This window comes from Camarhynchus parvulus, chromosome 2, assembly GCF_901933205.1.
Source record: "Camarhynchus parvulus chromosome 2, STF_HiC, whole genome shotgun sequence".
Lineage (NCBI taxonomy): Eukaryota > Metazoa > Chordata > Aves > Passeriformes > Thraupidae > Camarhynchus > Camarhynchus parvulus.
The window spans coordinates 81,103,929-81,122,130 of record NC_044572.1 but is presented as its reverse complement, the minus strand read 5'-3'; the positions used below and the strand labels follow the sequence as shown (position 1 = coordinate 81,122,130).

The 18,202-nt window shown below is 39.9% G+C and overlaps 2 protein-coding genes across 2 annotated transcripts; one reads left to right on the top strand and one right to left on the bottom strand.

Annotated features, from left to right (window-relative positions):
- Positions 1-223: 223 nt before the first annotated feature.
- On the top strand, positions 224-8,071 carry C2H5orf49 (chromosome 2 C5orf49 homolog). The gene is made up of 3 exons (XM_030964152.1): positions 224-376; positions 4,080-4,196; positions 7,716-8,071. The coding sequence occupies exons 1-3, from the start codon at positions 224-226 to the stop codon at positions 7,860-7,862; spliced, it is 417 nt and encodes a 138-aa protein (XP_030820012.1). The 3' UTR covers positions 7,863-8,071.
- A 2,697-nt stretch (positions 8,072-10,768) lies between these two features.
- On the bottom strand, positions 10,769-18,201 carry FASTKD3 (FAST kinase domains 3). The gene is made up of 7 exons (XM_030971511.1): positions 18,150-18,201; positions 16,325-17,785; positions 15,143-15,228; positions 14,574-14,736; positions 13,505-13,574; positions 12,061-12,175; positions 10,769-11,294 (listed from the first exon to the last, which is right to left on the bottom strand). The coding sequence occupies exons 2-7, from the start codon at positions 17,754-17,756 to the stop codon at positions 11,196-11,198; spliced, it is 1,965 nt and encodes a 654-aa protein (XP_030827371.1). The 5' UTR covers positions 17,757-17,785; positions 18,150-18,201; the 3' UTR covers positions 10,769-11,195.
- Between the last annotated feature and the right edge of the window lies 1 nt (position 18,202).

Here is an 18,202-nt window from a genome sequence, read left to right as displayed (position 1 = left end):
CCCCAGCTTCCAAAGACACAAAGGACCAAGGAGCTGGAGTCGCTGCACAAGACTGAGACCAAAACTCCACTATCGGGTGTCCAGAACTCACACTTCAGGTTTGATAGAGCTCTGCGGGAGTCCCCGTGCACCAGAACCCACCCGAGCACCGGGGCGGCTCCTGCCGAGCGGCCCAGGCCGGGGCGGGGCCCACGGCGTTGCCGGGTAACGGCGGCGGGGCAGCATGGCCGCCAGCGGGACGCGCTTGGCGCAGGAGGCCCTCGGCAACGCGCCGGGGAGGAGGCGGCCTGCCCTCGCTTCCTTCTCCGCCTTCAGCTTCGTCCCGCCCAAACGGGAAGGGCCTCCGGAGCTCAGCTATTACAGCCGGCCGCATAAGGTGAGGCAGTGAAGGGAGCGAGCCCGGACAGGCGGGGAGCAGCGGAGGGACGAGCTTTCCCCGTGGGTCTCTGCGTAGTGTAGATCCTCGGCTTGGACCCGGTGCAAAGCTCCGTCCTCATCACGAGCGACCTGGTCAGACAGGTGCCAAAAATCGTCATAGCATCATGGAATGGTTTGGGTTGGAAGGGACCTTAAAGATCATCCAGTTCCAACCCCCGCCATGAGCAGGGATACCTTCCACTAGACCAGGTCCAGTCCAACCTGGCCTTGAACACCTCCAGGGATGAGGCATCCACAGCTTCTTTGGGCAGCCTGTTCTAGTTCCTCACCACACTCACAGTGAAGAATTTTTTTCCGATACAGAAATGTGGGACATAAATCTCTATTACTAGGCTGTCTAATGCCAAAATAACAAGAGTCACCATCAGAGGCCTTTGCAAAGTGTGTTTGCTACTTGTGGATGACAAATGAGGGTAAGGTCTTTCACTGGATAACAAGAAAAGGCAGAGACATTGTTTCCCAGGGATTGAGGATGAATAGGCCACTTGGTATCAATGAAATGTGAGGCATTTTTAGGAGAAGCACTAGGAAAGGCATCATCTGTCACTAGGGTTTGATGCAGCGCCAGTGGATTTTGTCGTAACACACACTCTTGGGAACCCTTTAATAAGAAACTTCTCCATTCTCATTTGAGGGAAAAGATTTTCCATGTGCATTGCATAAATTTTCTGCATGGTCAGCATGAATAAAATCACTAGAGCTACTCAAAAGAATAACATATATACGTTACATAATGTATGCCTCTGTAACTGAATGCTTCTGAAGGTGGTACACTGCCACTCAATGTATGGTAACTCAAGTGTGCTGGCAGGGAACCTCACTCCTCAGTTTGCTGCATTATGTCACCATTGCTTCTCATTCTGTCCTCATATTTAAAATCAGAAATGAAAACAATCTTTCACATTCTGCCTCAGTTGAGCTACAGTTCCTGGGAGGTGAACTTTTCTATGAAGTGTCATATAAGACATTGAAGTTAACAGGCTTTTTTCTCAAAAAAAAAAAAAAAAAATACTATAAAAAAGTTCTGAAATGCCTATTATGTCAATGTAACATAGCAATGCTATGGAAAATTATAACAATAACTACAACTCATGAGTCCTCACCCAAGTGACAAGCTGTTGAATGCACCAAGCACTGGGCAGCACTGACTGGTGGTTTGTGAAAGTTTGCAGATCCTGTGTCCCTGGGATGTGGGCAGGGTACAGACCAGAGCCCTGTGCTGGGTATTGAATGAACAGCAAATTTCCTGCATTGACCAGGTGGCCCTGCTAAAAGACAAGAAGATTTTTCTTGTGACACTTTTGTGTTGATTCCAGCATTACCTTGGCAGGGTGATCTGACCCAAAGGTGAGCAGGCACAGCTGGTACCATCCTTCAGAAAACAGTAGGGAGAGCACAACAAGAGTAAGGTAAGGGCAGGTCAGAGGGCTGGCATGGTGCCCTTGGAGCTGGTGGAGCTCACCAGACTGCAAAGAATTAGCAGCCGTATGGCAGAGCTTTTCCTGGTCTGCTTTCACACTCACAAGGGCCTGGTTTGTGAAAAAATGCTGCTCCAGTAGTATGGAAACAAAAAGTGATAGCAGCTGTTTAATAGGTTTTTTCACAGCCCAGGCCTTGGCCACAGGGGAGAAAGCAGATTCAACCCATTCTTTTGCAAAATTTAGGAATTAGATAATTTGAATATTTTTATTTATAGAGCAAAAGGAATCTCATTCCTTTTTGCAGCTTAAATACCTAAAACCAACCATGTATCAGAGACTGAAGCAGAGAGAAGTAGGAAGAAGATGGGCTCATTGCATGGCCAGAAGCCAGAAATTCCTGCCTTTTAATCCCTTGGCTGACAGTTGCTCCCTGGATTGCTTGACATAAGTTACTGTAGCCAGTGTGCCTGGTGTTTCCTCTTCTGAGATGTGGAGAAAGCTATTACCTATTTTATGTGTGTCAGGAATACTAATGAATGCTTGCAAAGCATTTAGCTTTAGCAGCAGTACACAGAGGATGCCTACCCTGAGTGCACATTTATCATCAGCTCTGTGTGACTCACTTGCTCTGATGGGTTTAAGAAACAGCTTGCTGCCACCACCACCACCACCCAGGCCAACCAAGTTATCATTTACAACAAAGAGAAACAGCAGCAGAAAATTATCAGTATATTGAGCAAAGAAGTGTTGTCTCTACAAATCTGGCAGAAAATCTTAAACAGATATCTGGGACAGAGCTAGTTTTTGATATAACAGGTTGGCTGACTGCGAGTTCCAGAAAGGATGAATTATGTGCTCTGACATGAGCAACAGATGACACTTACTCTTTCTTACTCTGAAACAAGTAACAAATAATGCCACATGAATACCAGCAAAGAGCAAACAACATTTCTGGTGGTGAGTACAAATTAAATGCTCACTGAATGACACTGGTAGTGTGGGGAGGAAAGGAGAAGCAAGGAGGCATGGAAATAATCATGGAGATGACAAATCATTGCCGGGTGCTCTTGAAAATGCCTGAAATCCTTTGAAGCTCAGTGGTTTCTGAGTAGTGAAGGGGTAGATAGGTTAAATACAAAATAATCTCTCCTCTTGGCAGAACCAAGTATTGGAGATACCTTTACAAACAAAGCCTGAAATTACAGCAGTGTCTCATGAGTGCTCGTAACTATGGTTTCATTTTAATGGAACTATTATAACCTTCTTGGCCTGCCATGACTTGACTATATTTGGAGAATACCACTGTTATTTGAAAATCTCAAAGTACATGAGATTTTAAAAGGTTAAATTGGACACACTGTAAAATTAGAGGACAAAAAAGGGCCAAACAAAATGCACCATTCTTCTAGTCAGCCATGCACAAAGCCAATGATGACTGATATTTTTAACAGAATATCGACCCTTAACGAAGTTCAGTTACGACAGGCAGCATATTTCAGTAGGGGATTTTCTTTTTGGTTTTTTTCATTGAAAAGTTTTTGTATTTTTGAAATTGCTTTGATTCCATTTATGAAAACTTCTTGACTGGATTTCACAAATGCTTTTGTTAGAAGAGTAGGTCTTTTATGTTGCTTATTTGGAAGCAAACTATGTCAACAGTTGAACAACAATATTATGGCTTGGGGTGTGCTTTATTTTAATGCCTGACATATGTGTGTCATGCATACCACTGGATCACAGGATTACCTCTGTAGCACATTTCTCAATTCTGCTCTAATCAGAAATTAAATTATGTTTACAGTGCAGGGTACCTTTGTCTGTTTGAAAGTTCCTGGTTTGCTTTTACATAATTGTGCCAGATCATTTGACAAATACACAAATTTAGGAAGGAGAATATTAAGTGCAGAAAATTAAAACAGATCAGATCAATTTCCAAAATTACGACAGATTACGGGGGCGGGGTGGGGGGGAAGAAGTAAATTGCCACAAGGGATATTTCAGAGCTGAACAAAGTTAATAAATGATACCACATGTCATTAGGTAATTTTGCAAACTATTCAAAAGGACTGGCCCAAACTTCCTAATGAGGTCAGTAATATTACAGTTGTCATCATCTAATGCAATATATGCACTATTTAGATATTGATTTGACTACATGTATTCTGTAATCTGTAAAGTAAAGCAATTATATGAATTAGCCATTTTTCCCATTTTCTCAAGACAGGAGATTTTTTCACCTATGATGCTGCTTTTGGAATACCAGAAGATTACGACCAATATCTTCCACGATGTGACAGAAAACATGCAAAGGCTCGTGGCCTTAAAATTAATGAGGAGGTAACTCTTTGGTAAATTCATAATTATCTTTGTTTAAGGTGTTTTGTACTTTTTGACATGACTGGAGGCTCTAGGCATTGTTTTACCCTTTATAATGTAGCCCATATTGTAAGAAAGGAATTGGAAGGAGGACATCAGCCTGCAGGTTTAGGAGAAAGCATTATCCCATGAAGACACCCAAATTAGCTCTTGCTCTTTCATATCCTGAAGATTTCCAGGTGACAAGACATATGCAAGTTAAAGCTAGGGAGAAGAGGCAAATCCTCTTTTGAAGAGTGCAGTATGTACTCTGAACCATCTGTGCCCCTCAAGAGTTGTACTTCAGGTGGTTCTGCAGTTATTTCTGTGGTGCTTAAAAACTCTTTTCCCTAAGAAGACTGGATTCAGAGGCCATGACTTCACTACTGTCCTCTGACACCCACCCTCTCTACACCAGCATTTGCTGTGAAAGCCCAAGTCTCTGAAGCTGGTGAGTTTGTTAGGAAAACCTATACCAGATTGCCCTGCAGGAAGGAAATTCATAGGGAGCTTGCCCTGCAGGAAGGAAATTCATAGGGAGCTAGTGCAAAGGTGTGGTCAATCAGAACACATGGGCATGCCTGGGAAAGGATGGGCAAGTATTTGAGGCCAGCAGAATCTGTGTTTGATGTGTAGCCCGATAGGTAAATACTCCCTTGGGAACAGAAACACTATAATATATATGATAAATGTATGTGGATGTATTTCTGCATGCAGCACTTGAATAATACACACACATACAACCGTCTGTGTATATAGTTATATTTATGCATACACACACAAAACTGCACACAGAGGCAGAGGCTGTCGAAAACCAAATGAAGTGTAACCACTGTGTAATAATGACCTCAAAATCTCAATGAGTTCATGGGATATTAGAGTGATGGGTAGGCTAGGGATGTAGGGATGGCTGCCTGCTTTGATGGTTATGGAGAAGGAAGACTGCTTGGGATTCGTCTCACTAGCAATTATATATGCCAGACATTTCTGTGCAAGTGTGTAGCCATAATGCCCTTCAACTCTATCAGACAGTGTAAGAAGCATTAGATACTCCCAAAGGAATCCCAGGAGTGCCCATTAGCATCACCTGCTCATGCCTAATAACTCAACTGCAAATCTGTGTATCTGTGTAAATGACTACTCCAATTAGAAATTAAACTTTTTATTTAAACAAAACAAAGACAAACACCCTCCCCTAGTACCAAGTATATTTGTCAAGGGGGGAATTTGTGTAGAAAGTTCATCAATATAAAGTTACAGCTTTTTACTGAGCTGTTGTATCAACAAAACTCACTTTCCTATTGGCTTTCTTCCTAGAGCAAACTTGTATGGGCCAGAATTCATACCAGCTGTGCTGGGCAGTGCACACAAGGGACTGTCCAAACAGGTGTCCTTTAATCCAGCCCTTTAATTAGCATGGATACACATCAAACCCACAGTTATTTAATACTACAACATGATCCTCCTGCATGTCATGACACCCAATACTGTAACCATAACTAAGTGCAGATCACATACTCAATTCATCTTTATCACAGTGGCCCTCTCAGGCTTATGTAATAATAACTGAATTATACAATATAATAAATAAAAATACCAAAATTAACATCATTCTAGTTCAACACTGAATGCAGACAGACCGAACCCCCCACAGTACACTGCTTTACCCGAGCTAGAAAAAAGCAAACCACTGCAAGTAAGCCCCTCATTTCCTGCAGGTAACCTGGCTGCACCCAGAGAATTCAAGAGTACAGTGACAGATACTCGGTTTAGCTACATGCAACTGAGTAACTGCAGTGGAGTGTGTGCTGAGAGCTGCCATTGCTGATTGCAAGTGCTAACAGTGCTAGAATTACACACTGTGAGGGCGGGCAGCAGGATGCTTCCCAGCCAACTGTTGGAAAATCTGAAACCCACTGAATGCCAAACCCACAAAGATGAAATGCCAGTGTGCACAGTCAGCACTGTGCTACCAAGGATGCTGAAAACTGATTTTAAATAAACTTATTTATTTAAAAGGAACACAAACTGTTGGAATTACATACTGCTGCCTGTCATTAGCACTGTAAACCCTGAATTTCTAGCAAAGTCTTTCTTGATGGTACAAAGATTTTTTAGTTTCTCATTTTTCAGCATTTATCCACAACTAGGGCAGGGGAGGAAATTATCTTAATTTTGCCTGCCAGTCTTCTTGACTTGATTTTCATTCTGCTGGGGTTAAAAGTTGGTGTACTGAATAGGTTTTATTAGGGTGGAGTAAGGTGTGCAGGAGAACTGGGAGATAAATGGTTGTTTTGAAACGAGCTTTTGTATTGAGTGGGTTATTTATTTATTTATTTAGTTAGTTAGTTAGTTAGTTCATTTGTTTGTTTTTAAAAAGTGTTTACAGCATCTTTCCAAGAACCTCAGGTTCTGGCCACGAGGCTAGAAATGTGTCATAGCTGACTGCCCTGCTATGAGATCCCACCAATCTGTGCTCCCACCAGCATCCTTGCAGGACATAGGTGCTGATTTGCTCAGGCTTGTGTCTGTTGTAGCAAAATAGTCATTTGCTTGCACTTGAACTATGGTGGTATCTGCATTTTGATTTGCCTGTTAGATACTATGTGTATTATAAGACGAGAAAAACACATTGCAGACCAAGGCTTACTGTGTTAGTCAATGTGCAAATACACAAGCAGCCTGATAAATCTGAGACCTTTGAGTAGGGAAAGAAAAACAAACAAATCCTGTCTTTCCCTTCTGACTCCATAGCTCCCTGTTGCTCTAACACAGGAAGGAACTGCAGATTGCAGATAGTGATTGCACAGCCACTTAAAGTGCAGCTTACTAAGAACAAGCTTAAAATCTTTTCTTGATCAGGTTGTTTTTCATCAAGTCCACTTTCAATCATGGCAAAGCAGATATTTCTGTAATCTTACAGCTACAAGTATTTTTAGTAAAACCTTTCATTGTGCAGAAATAAAGTAGTATATGCTTTATTTCCTTCAGGGAAAGCTTGCATGGGCTAATGGTTGCTCAGGGTTTTTCTTTAGACTTTGATTTTTTTCATGCTGTGCTTTCACTGAATTGTGCAAGCAGGGTAGGTGTTCCTGTAACAGGGGGCACAAATCTCTCCTATTTTTCAAAAGAATCATGCAATTCAGTGCTCAAGAAAAATAAAAATAAAATCAGTGCTTTTCTAGCATTTAGTTACCAAGTAATCACATGGTAATCACGTGTGTATGTATTTGTGTTAAAAAATTATCAGTCCACAGCTCTGTATCTTATCATCTTGTCATCTAGTGACATGTTCACATTTTACTAAGATAAAAATAACATAAAAAATAGAGCAGGGATAGAATAGTAAGGATGCTAAACAAATACACATGCATATTTCAGATGCTGTACAGTTGTGTCAGTTATTTTACCCCTGGCCACAGCACATTTAGCAATAGAAAACTGCCATGTTTTTTATTCACCTTGTGATTTTCTTCTAAGGCGACTTTTGTGTTTTCACAGGAAATGGCAAGAACTGTTCCTGTGCTGACATCTTCAGAGTATGGGAAGCGCATAGATAAGCTCTTAGACCCACCAACCAGAGAGCATGCCAGGGTTCATAGCCTGCATGCAGCAATCTACGGGGAAAGCAGCCGCCCTGCTCATTGAAAAACCTTCTCCAGGCCTGGATCCATGGGAAATCTCTTGTATCTGTCATCACCAGCAACATTTATCTGGGAAAAAACCCCAGCACTTTGAAAAGCAACATGGTGCTTTTGCCTATTCCTCTACAGTTTATTTAATGAGAGTTATCTGGATTAAAAATAGGGTGAAATAGCAGCTGCACTTTTTCTCATGTTAATTCAAATGCATGTCTTCTCCTTACATTCTCATAAAAATCTCATAAAAAGCAGCACCAACAAGAACTTTTTAGGCAGCAATGCTGGGAAGGAGACCTGTTGGTTCAAAAGCTGAGTCTGCAATTCTGGGCACTGCATCTACATAACCATTCACAGACCTAACATTTCAAACAAGCTTGTCTCTCAAGGTATCAGTAGTCATGGATTTTTCAATCCTTACAGAGTTGCTAGAGAATTGTGTGACCTTGTTTTATGTATGCAACAGCTGAAATGGATATTCAGCTCAGAATTTTCAAAAATGTATGGGTTTATATGCTTAGCAGCTTCAGTAGACTTCAAGTGGAACTCGAGTTAAAAGGAACTTCTGAGCACTTGGCATTTGAAGAGACAAAATCTGGGTTTAGCTGAATTCAGACATTAATTTCACTGACCTACTCTAGCAATGGCGTCTGACTGATTTAACAAGAAAAATCATCATTGGTTCTGTATCAAATCTGAAAAAAATGGGAAAATAGACTAAGAATACTTGCAGAACAAGCACTAAATAATTTGGTAGAAAGGGTGAAAAAAACATAAGGATTTAAGCAGTAGCCATTTAAAAAGCATGTTTAGCACAAATGTCTAAATCTGAGGAAACATTTGATGCCTTGTACTTTCACAGAATCCAGTACTAAAATTTTAAGGTATTTTCAGGAGGAGTTTCTCCTCCACAGAAGCAGAGAACCATCAGTTCATCAGCAAAGAACCATCAGTTTAGTTCTCAAGAGCCACTGATCCTGTTGTTGTTTAAAGCTGAAGTAGTATTGTTCAGAAGGGAACAGCCAGCTTGATCATACCAGAAAAAGGATTGGCAGTCCACAGCTGTGACTGACACTGGTTTTGTCAGGTATTTAGACACAGGAAATCTGTGTCATTGGTAAATACAGTAAGACACCTAGTGGAAAAAAAAAAAAAGAAAAAATTAGAAACAAAAACCTTCGAAATCTGAGACCTGAAAAAGTAGTAAATTAGGCAATCAATAGCACTTGTTTGGCATGATGTGAGAAGCAGAGCACATAGAGCAGCCCATTCTGAGAGGTGTTTGTTACTTTCATTATTCATGACCCGCACGTCTTCTACACTCAATAGGCTATGGACAAAAGGACATTAATAGCTACATTCCTTTCCAAAAATAATCGCTTCACTAAACAAATTCAGCAGCATTAAATGAAAGGAATCATAGTAAGAACAAAGGGAGAAGGAAATGTTTTCTAATACCACAATGCTTTTCCAAAAATCAGTATCAAAGTTATACTCATGAAGAATGAGATGGAATATAGCCATATTCTTAGCAGGTTATTTTTACTTTGGGACAGTCAGTACAAATTGCTTTTTTGAAGTAGCCTTACTATATTTACAGACCATCTGTGTTTGAAAAACTATTGGAAATCGAATTTGTTTGAGAATACCACCACCTTCTGGTCTGTGTGAGAAATAAGCAGCACTTCCACCACAAACATCATAACACCAGTCTGAGTTTTCCTAAATAATTTCTTTGCTTATGTCACACCCTTCTCATCTGTACTCACTTTGGAAGGTCTTTCACAGGTTGTTCCTCCCACTTCTTGTTTCCCATTCAGTTCTGAATGGTTCACTTCTTCCTTCAGTGCTCAGTGTCAGAACAACACCCTGACAATTTCTTCTGTATTAGTGATAAGTTCCTTATAAACGTTTGCAAAGCCTTTTCAGCTCTCCTTCAACTTCTTCCTTGCTAGAATGACAAATTCTTAGGTTATTGATGTTCTGAGCTTACTGTTACACATTGGAAAGCACCTTTTGGTGCTCCCTCACCTGTCACGTACTACTGTGAGGAAGAGTTTTATACATGCAACAAATTAACATGGACAGAATGGACAATGTATACAACGTAAAGCATATTCTGGATCTGGATTTTGCATCCAGTAATCTCCAGAGTTTGTTGGGGCAATTGACAGACACCTGCAACTCACAAATTATTGGAAGGAAAAACTGGCCACATTCTCTGTCTGGTGAAATATACAGAATGTCAATGATGTGAAAGTTTCACCTTTTTTGTATCAAAACAACAGTGAAAACTAGATAATGCTGGGAATTCTGCTTTGCTACTCATAAATAGTAATTCCATAATTCCACACAAGAGAGGAAGCACAAGCTAACAAGAAAATGTGTTATATGGCAGTTCATTGAGAATACATGATGTAATCAGAACTAAAGCTCTGCTGTTTTCCCTTCATCATCTGCAAAGCAATATACTGACCCAAGTTAGTGCACTTGTTCTGGCTGAAGTGGGTACTGGCTCTCAGTTCCAGAATTTCTGTTCATACATAAAAGAAGGCTGCCATGGGACATGGTTCTTCTGAGCTTCAGCGCATAGAGTTTCTGTAACCCAGAGGAACTCCGGAGTGCATATATGACCCCATTTAGACAGTTGAGCTACAAACTGCCACCAAAGGCAAAACGACAAATAGAATGTATCTGGAACATTGGGTGGCCCTGCAGAGACAGGTGTACAAGTCCGTATCCTGTGGCAGCTGTTACTTTACAAAATGAAGCAAATCCTTTTTATTAAAAATCTTCTCATTTTCTGTAAGGCATTGCTATTTATTGAACAGCGCTCTGCATCTCTTAAGTAAAACCAATAAGCCAATACTGCTTCTGCAACTACTTCAAATTTTAGTTTTATTAAACACTTGGGAAATCATATGAGCAGCGGTACGTAAATTGCACAATTTCTTCTTATACTGTCAAGAAAAGTCCTGATTTGTAGGTAATTCTGTAGGCATATTCTGTACATCCAGACTGGCCAGTATCCTTCAACAGTCACATGTGGCTATTGGCAGCTGTGAATTAGAACCAGTTAAAAATACAAGGGAAAAGAAGCAGTGACTGTCTGGCACTTATATCTGTAAACTTGTAATAAATATTGACACAAATCTTAAGAAAATACGATGCTCTTTATTACTCTTTACATGTCAATTGTTCCAAATATTGGAAGGTTTCACACTCAGAAGCTCACATTTTCTGAGGTGGAGTTACTTAGAAAAAAATAGTTCTTCTTCCATGCACAGAATTTACACTTGGTAGTATAGAAGGCCAGCCTGTTATCCAGTAGTATTCTCCAGTGTCAGTTGCTGAGTCCATATGTACAAGGAAAGATTTTTTTGTGTAGATAATCTGCTATTTTTCTGGTATTTTGTAGACTTTCTATCTCAAAAAATGGAATCTGGAAACAAAACAGAAATGATTGCTGAAAATACCTTTTAATAAACAACTGGGTAAGACAGAGGTTCATAAAGCAGTTGCAAAACTACACATCAGATACTTATTTTGTTTTAAAACTAAAGGTTTAATCCTAAATGTACTATTCATCTATAAATGACCTGAAGAGTGATTACTATAAAAAAATAGAGATATATTTATTACAGTTTATATTAAGCTAAATATTATGGAGTTAGGCTTATGTAATAAGTGATGATAAGTGGAAAAAAAATCTCAAGAAACAAACAGTTTTCATTCAAATTATGTTTCAAGAAAAATATACTTCTATTAATTCAACAGTAAAAATAAAGGTTATAATCTGTTGTGAAAATATTATTTACAATACAAATCAGCTTCTTTTTTTTAACTCCTCTTTTTAAACTCCAAACCTTCTAAAAAAGTATTTAATTAAAACTTCCCATTCTAATGAACTCTTATGTAACATTTTCCTTTAATTCAAGATTTGAATCTTAATCACTGAAGAGAAGTACTCTTCCATACAGCAACTACGTGGCAAAAAACACAGACAGAATACACTAATTGATCCAAAGAAGAAAAAGGTAGTCCTGTACAGCCTCAAAAAGGCAAAAACTAGGCAGAGAGAACGTAATATAGAAAGAACAAGACTAATCTGCTTTAGGAATTAATTGAAACTCCAGTTTAAAGTATTGTGAAAAACCTTTTTGCTTGTTTTTTTAGAGCAAAAGTAAATCAGTGTCTTTGGACTTTACCTGCACAACTTCATAACCAAGTAACTGAAGGTGTCTCTGTTTAATAGCTTCTTCTCCCAACAGATTGTGGCTATGTGCACAAAATCTATTTTGACCATCAACACACAGGGCAATTCTAAAATTAAGCATAAGTGTAATATCAAAAAAAAAAAACCCCAACAAACCCACAACAATCAGTTATTTTAATCACCACAACTACTGCAGTTCCTAAGAAGCATGAGACAATACCTCCCTCTTACACCTCGTTGAATCAGATGTAGGATGTGAGTTATCTAGTTCAGGATTATTCAAATCACTCAATTTAAGGGTGGGAGGTGAAACCCCAAAACTTAGTGAAACTGATCTGAAAATCTTTTTTATTTGCTCTGAACAAAAATTACCATGCAAGTTAAAGAGAGGTTTTTTTTATGCTATGATTAGTAAACTGTTTTGAATTCTTCTAGAAAGAAAAATGTAAAAAAACTTGCCTCTGCTAGAAAACATTCGATCATCTAAATGTATTTAACTTACTAATTTACCTGTTAAATCCATTAGAGTTCAAACTGAGTTTAAGCTACGTCTGTTTGAAGTTAAATCTGTACATATGGTTGGCAGGATTTATTATAACAATAGTTTTACTTCTGGGTGATAAAAATCCCATCAACTTAATCCAAGGTTTTTATATCTACTGTTAAAAAGTAGCTTAAATTTTCAGTATGTTAAGTATACTGTGACTTTATTTACTTTACGAAAGCTACTACTTAAAAAAAAAACATTGAAGCTCATTCTTAAGCATTTAAGCATGGGCTCTTGGAAAGAATCTGTAGTAGTCTCCGAGTCTTGTGAATGTGAAGGTGTCCTGGTTTCAGCTTAAACCACAACAGAAGGTTACACTGGAGAAAGCCTAACCTCTTCAAAGACTCTTGCTTTGTTCACACTGCAGTTACAATTATCACACAGGCAGGTTGCTTAACTTTGTATCCAAGGCTTCCCAAAGTAACCCTTGTTTAATATACTTTTAAACACCTATGTATTCCTGAATGAAAAAAAAAACCAGCATCTGTAGTAAATATCCTTTTATTCAGGATTCCTTGCAGAAGTAAATTTGTGAACTCAAACTCTGTTAAATCGGTGCAAATACACTCAGTTAGAATTTAGTTTTAATTTGAAAATTAATTACAGAGTCTCAAAATAGATTACTATACTCCAAATACGGATCACTTGATTCTGACTGTCATTGTGCAAAGAAACCAACTGTCTGACACTGCATAGTCAGGTGGCAAAACAATGAGCAAAAAGCAGATTGTTAATCTTGTCCTTCTGCCAGTGGGTTCAGTGTGAGACCTGAACTTTGCTGAGTCAATGGCAAAACTGCAAATAGCTTAAATTTAGCCAGGTTTTCCCTCTGGAAGCTCTTTCCTAGTGTAAATCAACATTTTACCAGTGGCTTCTTTTATTCTCTTACCGTCTGTGTACCTCTTCAAGTTGGGCCGCAGGCAATACAAAACCTTCTTCATCTAATTTAATCTCAACATCTTGTGTAGATGAAAAAAAGAGAAGTGACATTAAACATCATTTCTTACAACTTTCTACTGTAATTCTTATCTTCTCACAGCTGTTTTATTAAACAACTGTAATACTATCACAATTTTTTTTTGAATCACAGAGGCTGGCAAAAGTTGTACAGACTTAACACAAATGAGTGATAATTAGTAACAGTTCAGCCTTTCATGATGCTAACAAACAAAGTAGTATTCCAAGTCCACTCAAAACTGTAGCACAGTTAAATGGTGCTTTGCTGGGCTAGATGGGGGTCCCTGGAATTCTGAGGGCTTTGGAGGAGACACACTCTCTCCCTCTACTAGCTTCAACGTCCTTGTGAAAGCTGACACGCAGAGTAACTCTGGAATCATCCCCTTTTCTATTTTTTTAAAATCCCTCTGACATCCATGGTGTCCAAGACTCCCTTCCCTCAACATCTTCTTATCATCCACCCCTCCTGGGCACGTGCCTTTCCTCATCACTGCCTTCTGTTTCCACCTGCACACAACATTCAGTTTTGCTCACTCTTGTCTCACCAGGCACAAACCCCCACTGACTGTGCTGTCAGCAGCTCTTGCTGAGGGGAGAGGAGCCCAGCTGAGCAGGGCACACAGCTGACCACCTTTCTTTCTCTACTCACCACTAAAGCAGGGAGATCAGGCATTGCCTCATTTTGCTTTACATTATACAAATTGCTTAATGGATAAGGAGCTGATAATAAGAACACAGAATACAGGCAGCTGTTAGCAGCTGTTCTCAGTGCAGACTGGCTGCCTGAATACCAATCTGCAGTGCTTTTCTGTCCATTTTCCTTTCTCTGACTCTAAAAATTACTTATTTAAAGTTCCCAAAATGCAGACCTTTTACAGAAACTGGTATCCCAGTTTACTTTTTCTGTATTTGCAGAATTTAGACTGCCCCACAAAGGAAATTATAGTTTTGGCACCATACACATACATACTTAATAACTAATCTAAAGAAATGATACTTACCAACTACATAGAAATAGGGTGTTGATACCTCTGATGCAAAATATATTCTTTTTTTCAGTAAATAAAGTAATCCTGTCTTCACCCTTTTAAAGAGGTGAACATCCAGAGAACTCTGAGGTGTCGGAAAGGCCTTTACCTGGTACTTGGAAAGGAGTTTTGGACCCTAGATAGGGACAGAAAACCAAATAAAAAAGGGAGATAACATTTTTGTAATTACCTCTTATTAACATATCAAAATGTATTCTGTGCATTTCAAAGCCAAGTTTATTGAGAGACCTACAGTCTGAGGTATGATTTGCTCGAAACTTAAAATCACCCAAACAACCACCAGAACATCCTCAGGAAGCTTCAATGCTATCATGTTCATGAGAAATGCACAGCTGTTTTCCATTCCTACAAATATATCAAGTCATTCATTCAGGTAGAAATGCTCCATATATTCATCAAGGAAAATTGGTTTGTCTAATTCCAATGCTTTTCATGGGAAATACACGTAATTAAGTATAAGCACAGCCCTAATGACCTTATCACCTCTTGCTAACATCACTTCTGGTTTCACATGTATTTACCTCATAAAATGGGCACTCCAGGGTGACAGTCAGAAAAAGCTGGGTTAGCTGGGACATAGCAACTCTGTTCAAACCAGGTGGGTGAGCTGAAACAACAACATTCAGGTTTTCAGGTGTACCTTCCATAAAGTATCCTTACAGAAACCATAATGCAGAAGTTAGGAAAAGCTACTCAGTATGATGTGCAGAAAAGCTACTTAATCATTAAAATTCTCAACATTTGTTTAAACTAACAGAAAGGTCAGTATGAAATTAAACAGGTAGAAAAATGAGAAAATTATTTACAGAAATATCAATACAAAAATATAAAACTAGAAAGATCTTAGTTAAAACTGTCATATTTTTCACAAAAAAAAAGTACATCCAAAAGATGCATGACATTCTACACAGAAGAATAAATTTGCGTTGAGGTATTAGATAAATATCTCCTTCTTACAACCACTTTTCCCCAAGTTATAATCCCAGGATCTCATAGTTTCTTTTTTTTTTTTTTAATCTGCAAGTTGTGGATAATACCAAATAATTTCTGGATATGTATCTGCTTGGAAAAAATCAACTCCTTCAGGTGTTTCATGCTGTTGAAAAATTAAGTGACCAAAACTTCTAATCACTTTGAAAACTTTAGCTTAGTTTTATTTGTAGAGCAATCTCAGCTGAAATCTTATTGAGTCAGTCATCTTTCTGGCATAGCTTACCTCTCTCTACAATGACCCTAAAAATGCTTCAGTATCAAATAGAGAATAACTCAAAATCATGTATTACTCATAATTTTGTGTCCAAAAGCATTGAAATATGCAATGATTACAGCCAAGAACAGGCTACCACATGGGGGACGGTCTAGCATCATGTATAAGACAAAGACAAACATGGGCAACACCAGGTCACTGTTTTTTAGAAAACCAGAAGGATTAACTTAAATAATTTTTAAAGGAAATTCAAGTCTGTGCTTTAAAACTGTACAGTGCAATTTTCAAACTCAACTAAATGACATACATGAAAGACAATGGCAACTGTGACAAGGAAGCATCAGCCTTTGGCCTCCTCATCACTATTTTCCAGTCACTTCAATTAGATCACTGCTGATCTGACAAATTAAATTGATAAAAAATAGGTGCTTCACAAGAGACAAACTACATAATAGAAAGAAACGTGGAACATCCCAGGAGAAATTCTGCTCCTTACCTTGAAGCTTTTGCAGAAAATAGGGACTAAATATTTTTGGTAGGAAATTTATTGGATACCGTTGAATAAGGACACACGAGTGTAGCAGGTTCAGCAAGGTGTGAGGCTGAAAGTGCCTCAGGCGGGTATGCAGCACAGTTTCAAGCTTCCTAAACAAGGAAGAAGCACTTGGAGGGAGGTAGTTAAGGGTCCCAAATGGGATAATATATGCAGCAATCTGGTCAGTAGTAAGTCTGTCAGCACTGGAAATGAAACCTTCTGCCACTGCATCAAAGATGGGCTTTGAAAGGATCATCTTTTTGCAGCAATACTGCATGACCTTGCTGACCGTTTGAGGATGCATAGTGTGGATGGACTTGGGGACATATCTTTCCAGTGCCTCTGTAAAAATTTGCACTTTTTGACCAAAGTATAGGAAAGCTTCCAGTACATTTACCAGTTCATGATCTGTGAAACAGGGAACATGCTGCACTGAATGTTTACACAGTGCAGTGACTAAGAGAACTGCCCGAGTCTGACAAAGAACCACCAGTGAATTCAGTATTACACTAACAAAGTTTGGACTCAGCTGGGAAGCTGCACGTAAAGTGACACCATTCAGTCTGTTAAGCAAGCTTTGCCATTGTTTCCCTTCCCTCACAGTCACTTGCAGTATCTTATAAACCATCACTATTTCCCTGGGACTCCAACTCTTAATGTCTCTTTCTTGCATGTGGTTCACAATTTGTTCCAGCGTGGCACAACTTGGGCCTTCTAACTCGAGCAAGCTCTCTCCGAGAGCACAGAGATGTTCAGCAGTCAGCTGTCCCCTGCCAAGCCGCTCCTCGCTCTCCGAAAGCAGGCTCATCATCAGTGTGCTCTCTGGATCGATACGCAGCTTTATCAAAGCCTGCAAGGCATTCAGCAGCCCCGTGTTGGACAGTTTGGAGGATTCTAATTCAAACTGGAAGCATAATGCCCTGAAAACTTCATTCTCTAACAGTTCAGGGTTTTTAAGACCATTGTCATCCACCTCAAGTTCAGAAATCTTCTGCAGGGCTCCCGAGGCCATTGTATCAGACATGACTTCTAGGGAGCTAAGAAAATAGAAAATCTCTTTTGATGTAAAAAGGTTGTTCAACTTCTTGAAAAATAATTGTTCATCCATCCACACATTATTTGATTTAGTACAGCTGCTCATATCTCCACAAAGATGCACAGCTTCATTAACAGAAAGTGACTGCATCTGCAGTTGTACATGTTTTTTCCTACAAAACGTATACTGAAATTTATCTTTGACACACAGCATCCTCATGGCCACGGAGCTACAGTTTTGGGGTTTCTGCTGCCCACTGACTAAGTTCAACCTTTTGCTTAGGGTCATCAAAGCAGACCTGCTCGCTGGTGTGCTGGATGAATACAGCTGGAAGCTTTTTCGGCTAATCAAAGCCATATTGAATCAAGTGAGTTCTGAACTGATACCTAGGTGAAGAAAAATAAATATGTAGTCTGAAAATCCACCAGGGTCACTACAATGCAGAAAAAAACCAACCCAAATCATTTCGGTGGCTGAAAAGATGGGTACGATCCCTCTCCCGCGACCACGAGCACAGAGAGCAGAAATGCTGGGAGAGGCAATCCCCGCGTGACAGGCTGCCCCGTGTTCCGGCAAGGACTCTCCGGCAGACGAACAGGAGACTTTGCCCGCCACCCCCGCGGCCGGGGCGGCACCAGCGCGACCCCTCCATCCCCCTCGGCCCTAGCACCTACTGCTGCCGCGGGCCGGGGCCGCGCCGCTCCGCCCCAGGGGCCACCCGGCCGTGCCGGGGCACCGCAGCCGCCTCACCTCGGCAGCCATCACGGGCAGCGCGGCGCCTGCCGGGACCTTCCGGCGCCGCC

What these genes read in the sequence shown, in the direction of transcription:
- FASTKD3 (XM_030971511.1), bottom strand. Translation starts at nt 17,756, where the DNA reads ATGGCTTTGATTAGCCGAAAAAGCTTCCAGCTGTATTCATCCAGCACA. An exon ending in ACCCTATTTCTATGTAGTTG is followed by an intron (nt 13,575 to 14,573) that starts GTAAGTATCATT and finishes CATCTACACAAG; the next exon opens with ATGTTGAGATTAAATTAGAT. An exon ending in CTTGAAGAGGTACACAGACG is followed by an intron (nt 12,176 to 13,504) that starts GTAAGAGAATAA and finishes GCTTAATTTTAG; the next exon opens with AATTGCCCTGTGTGTTGATG.
- C2H5orf49 (XM_030964152.1), top strand. Translation starts at nt 224, where the DNA reads ATGGCCGCCAGCGGGACGCGCTTGGCGCAGGAGGCCCTCGGCAACGCG. An exon ending in ATTACAGCCGGCCGCATAAG is followed by an intron (nt 377 to 4,079) that starts GTGAGGCAGTGA and finishes CATTTTCTCAAG; the next exon opens with ACAGGAGATTTTTTCACCTA. An exon ending in GCCTTAAAATTAATGAGGAG is followed by an intron (nt 4,197 to 7,715) that starts GTAACTCTTTGG and finishes GTGTTTTCACAG; the next exon opens with GAAATGGCAAGAACTGTTCC.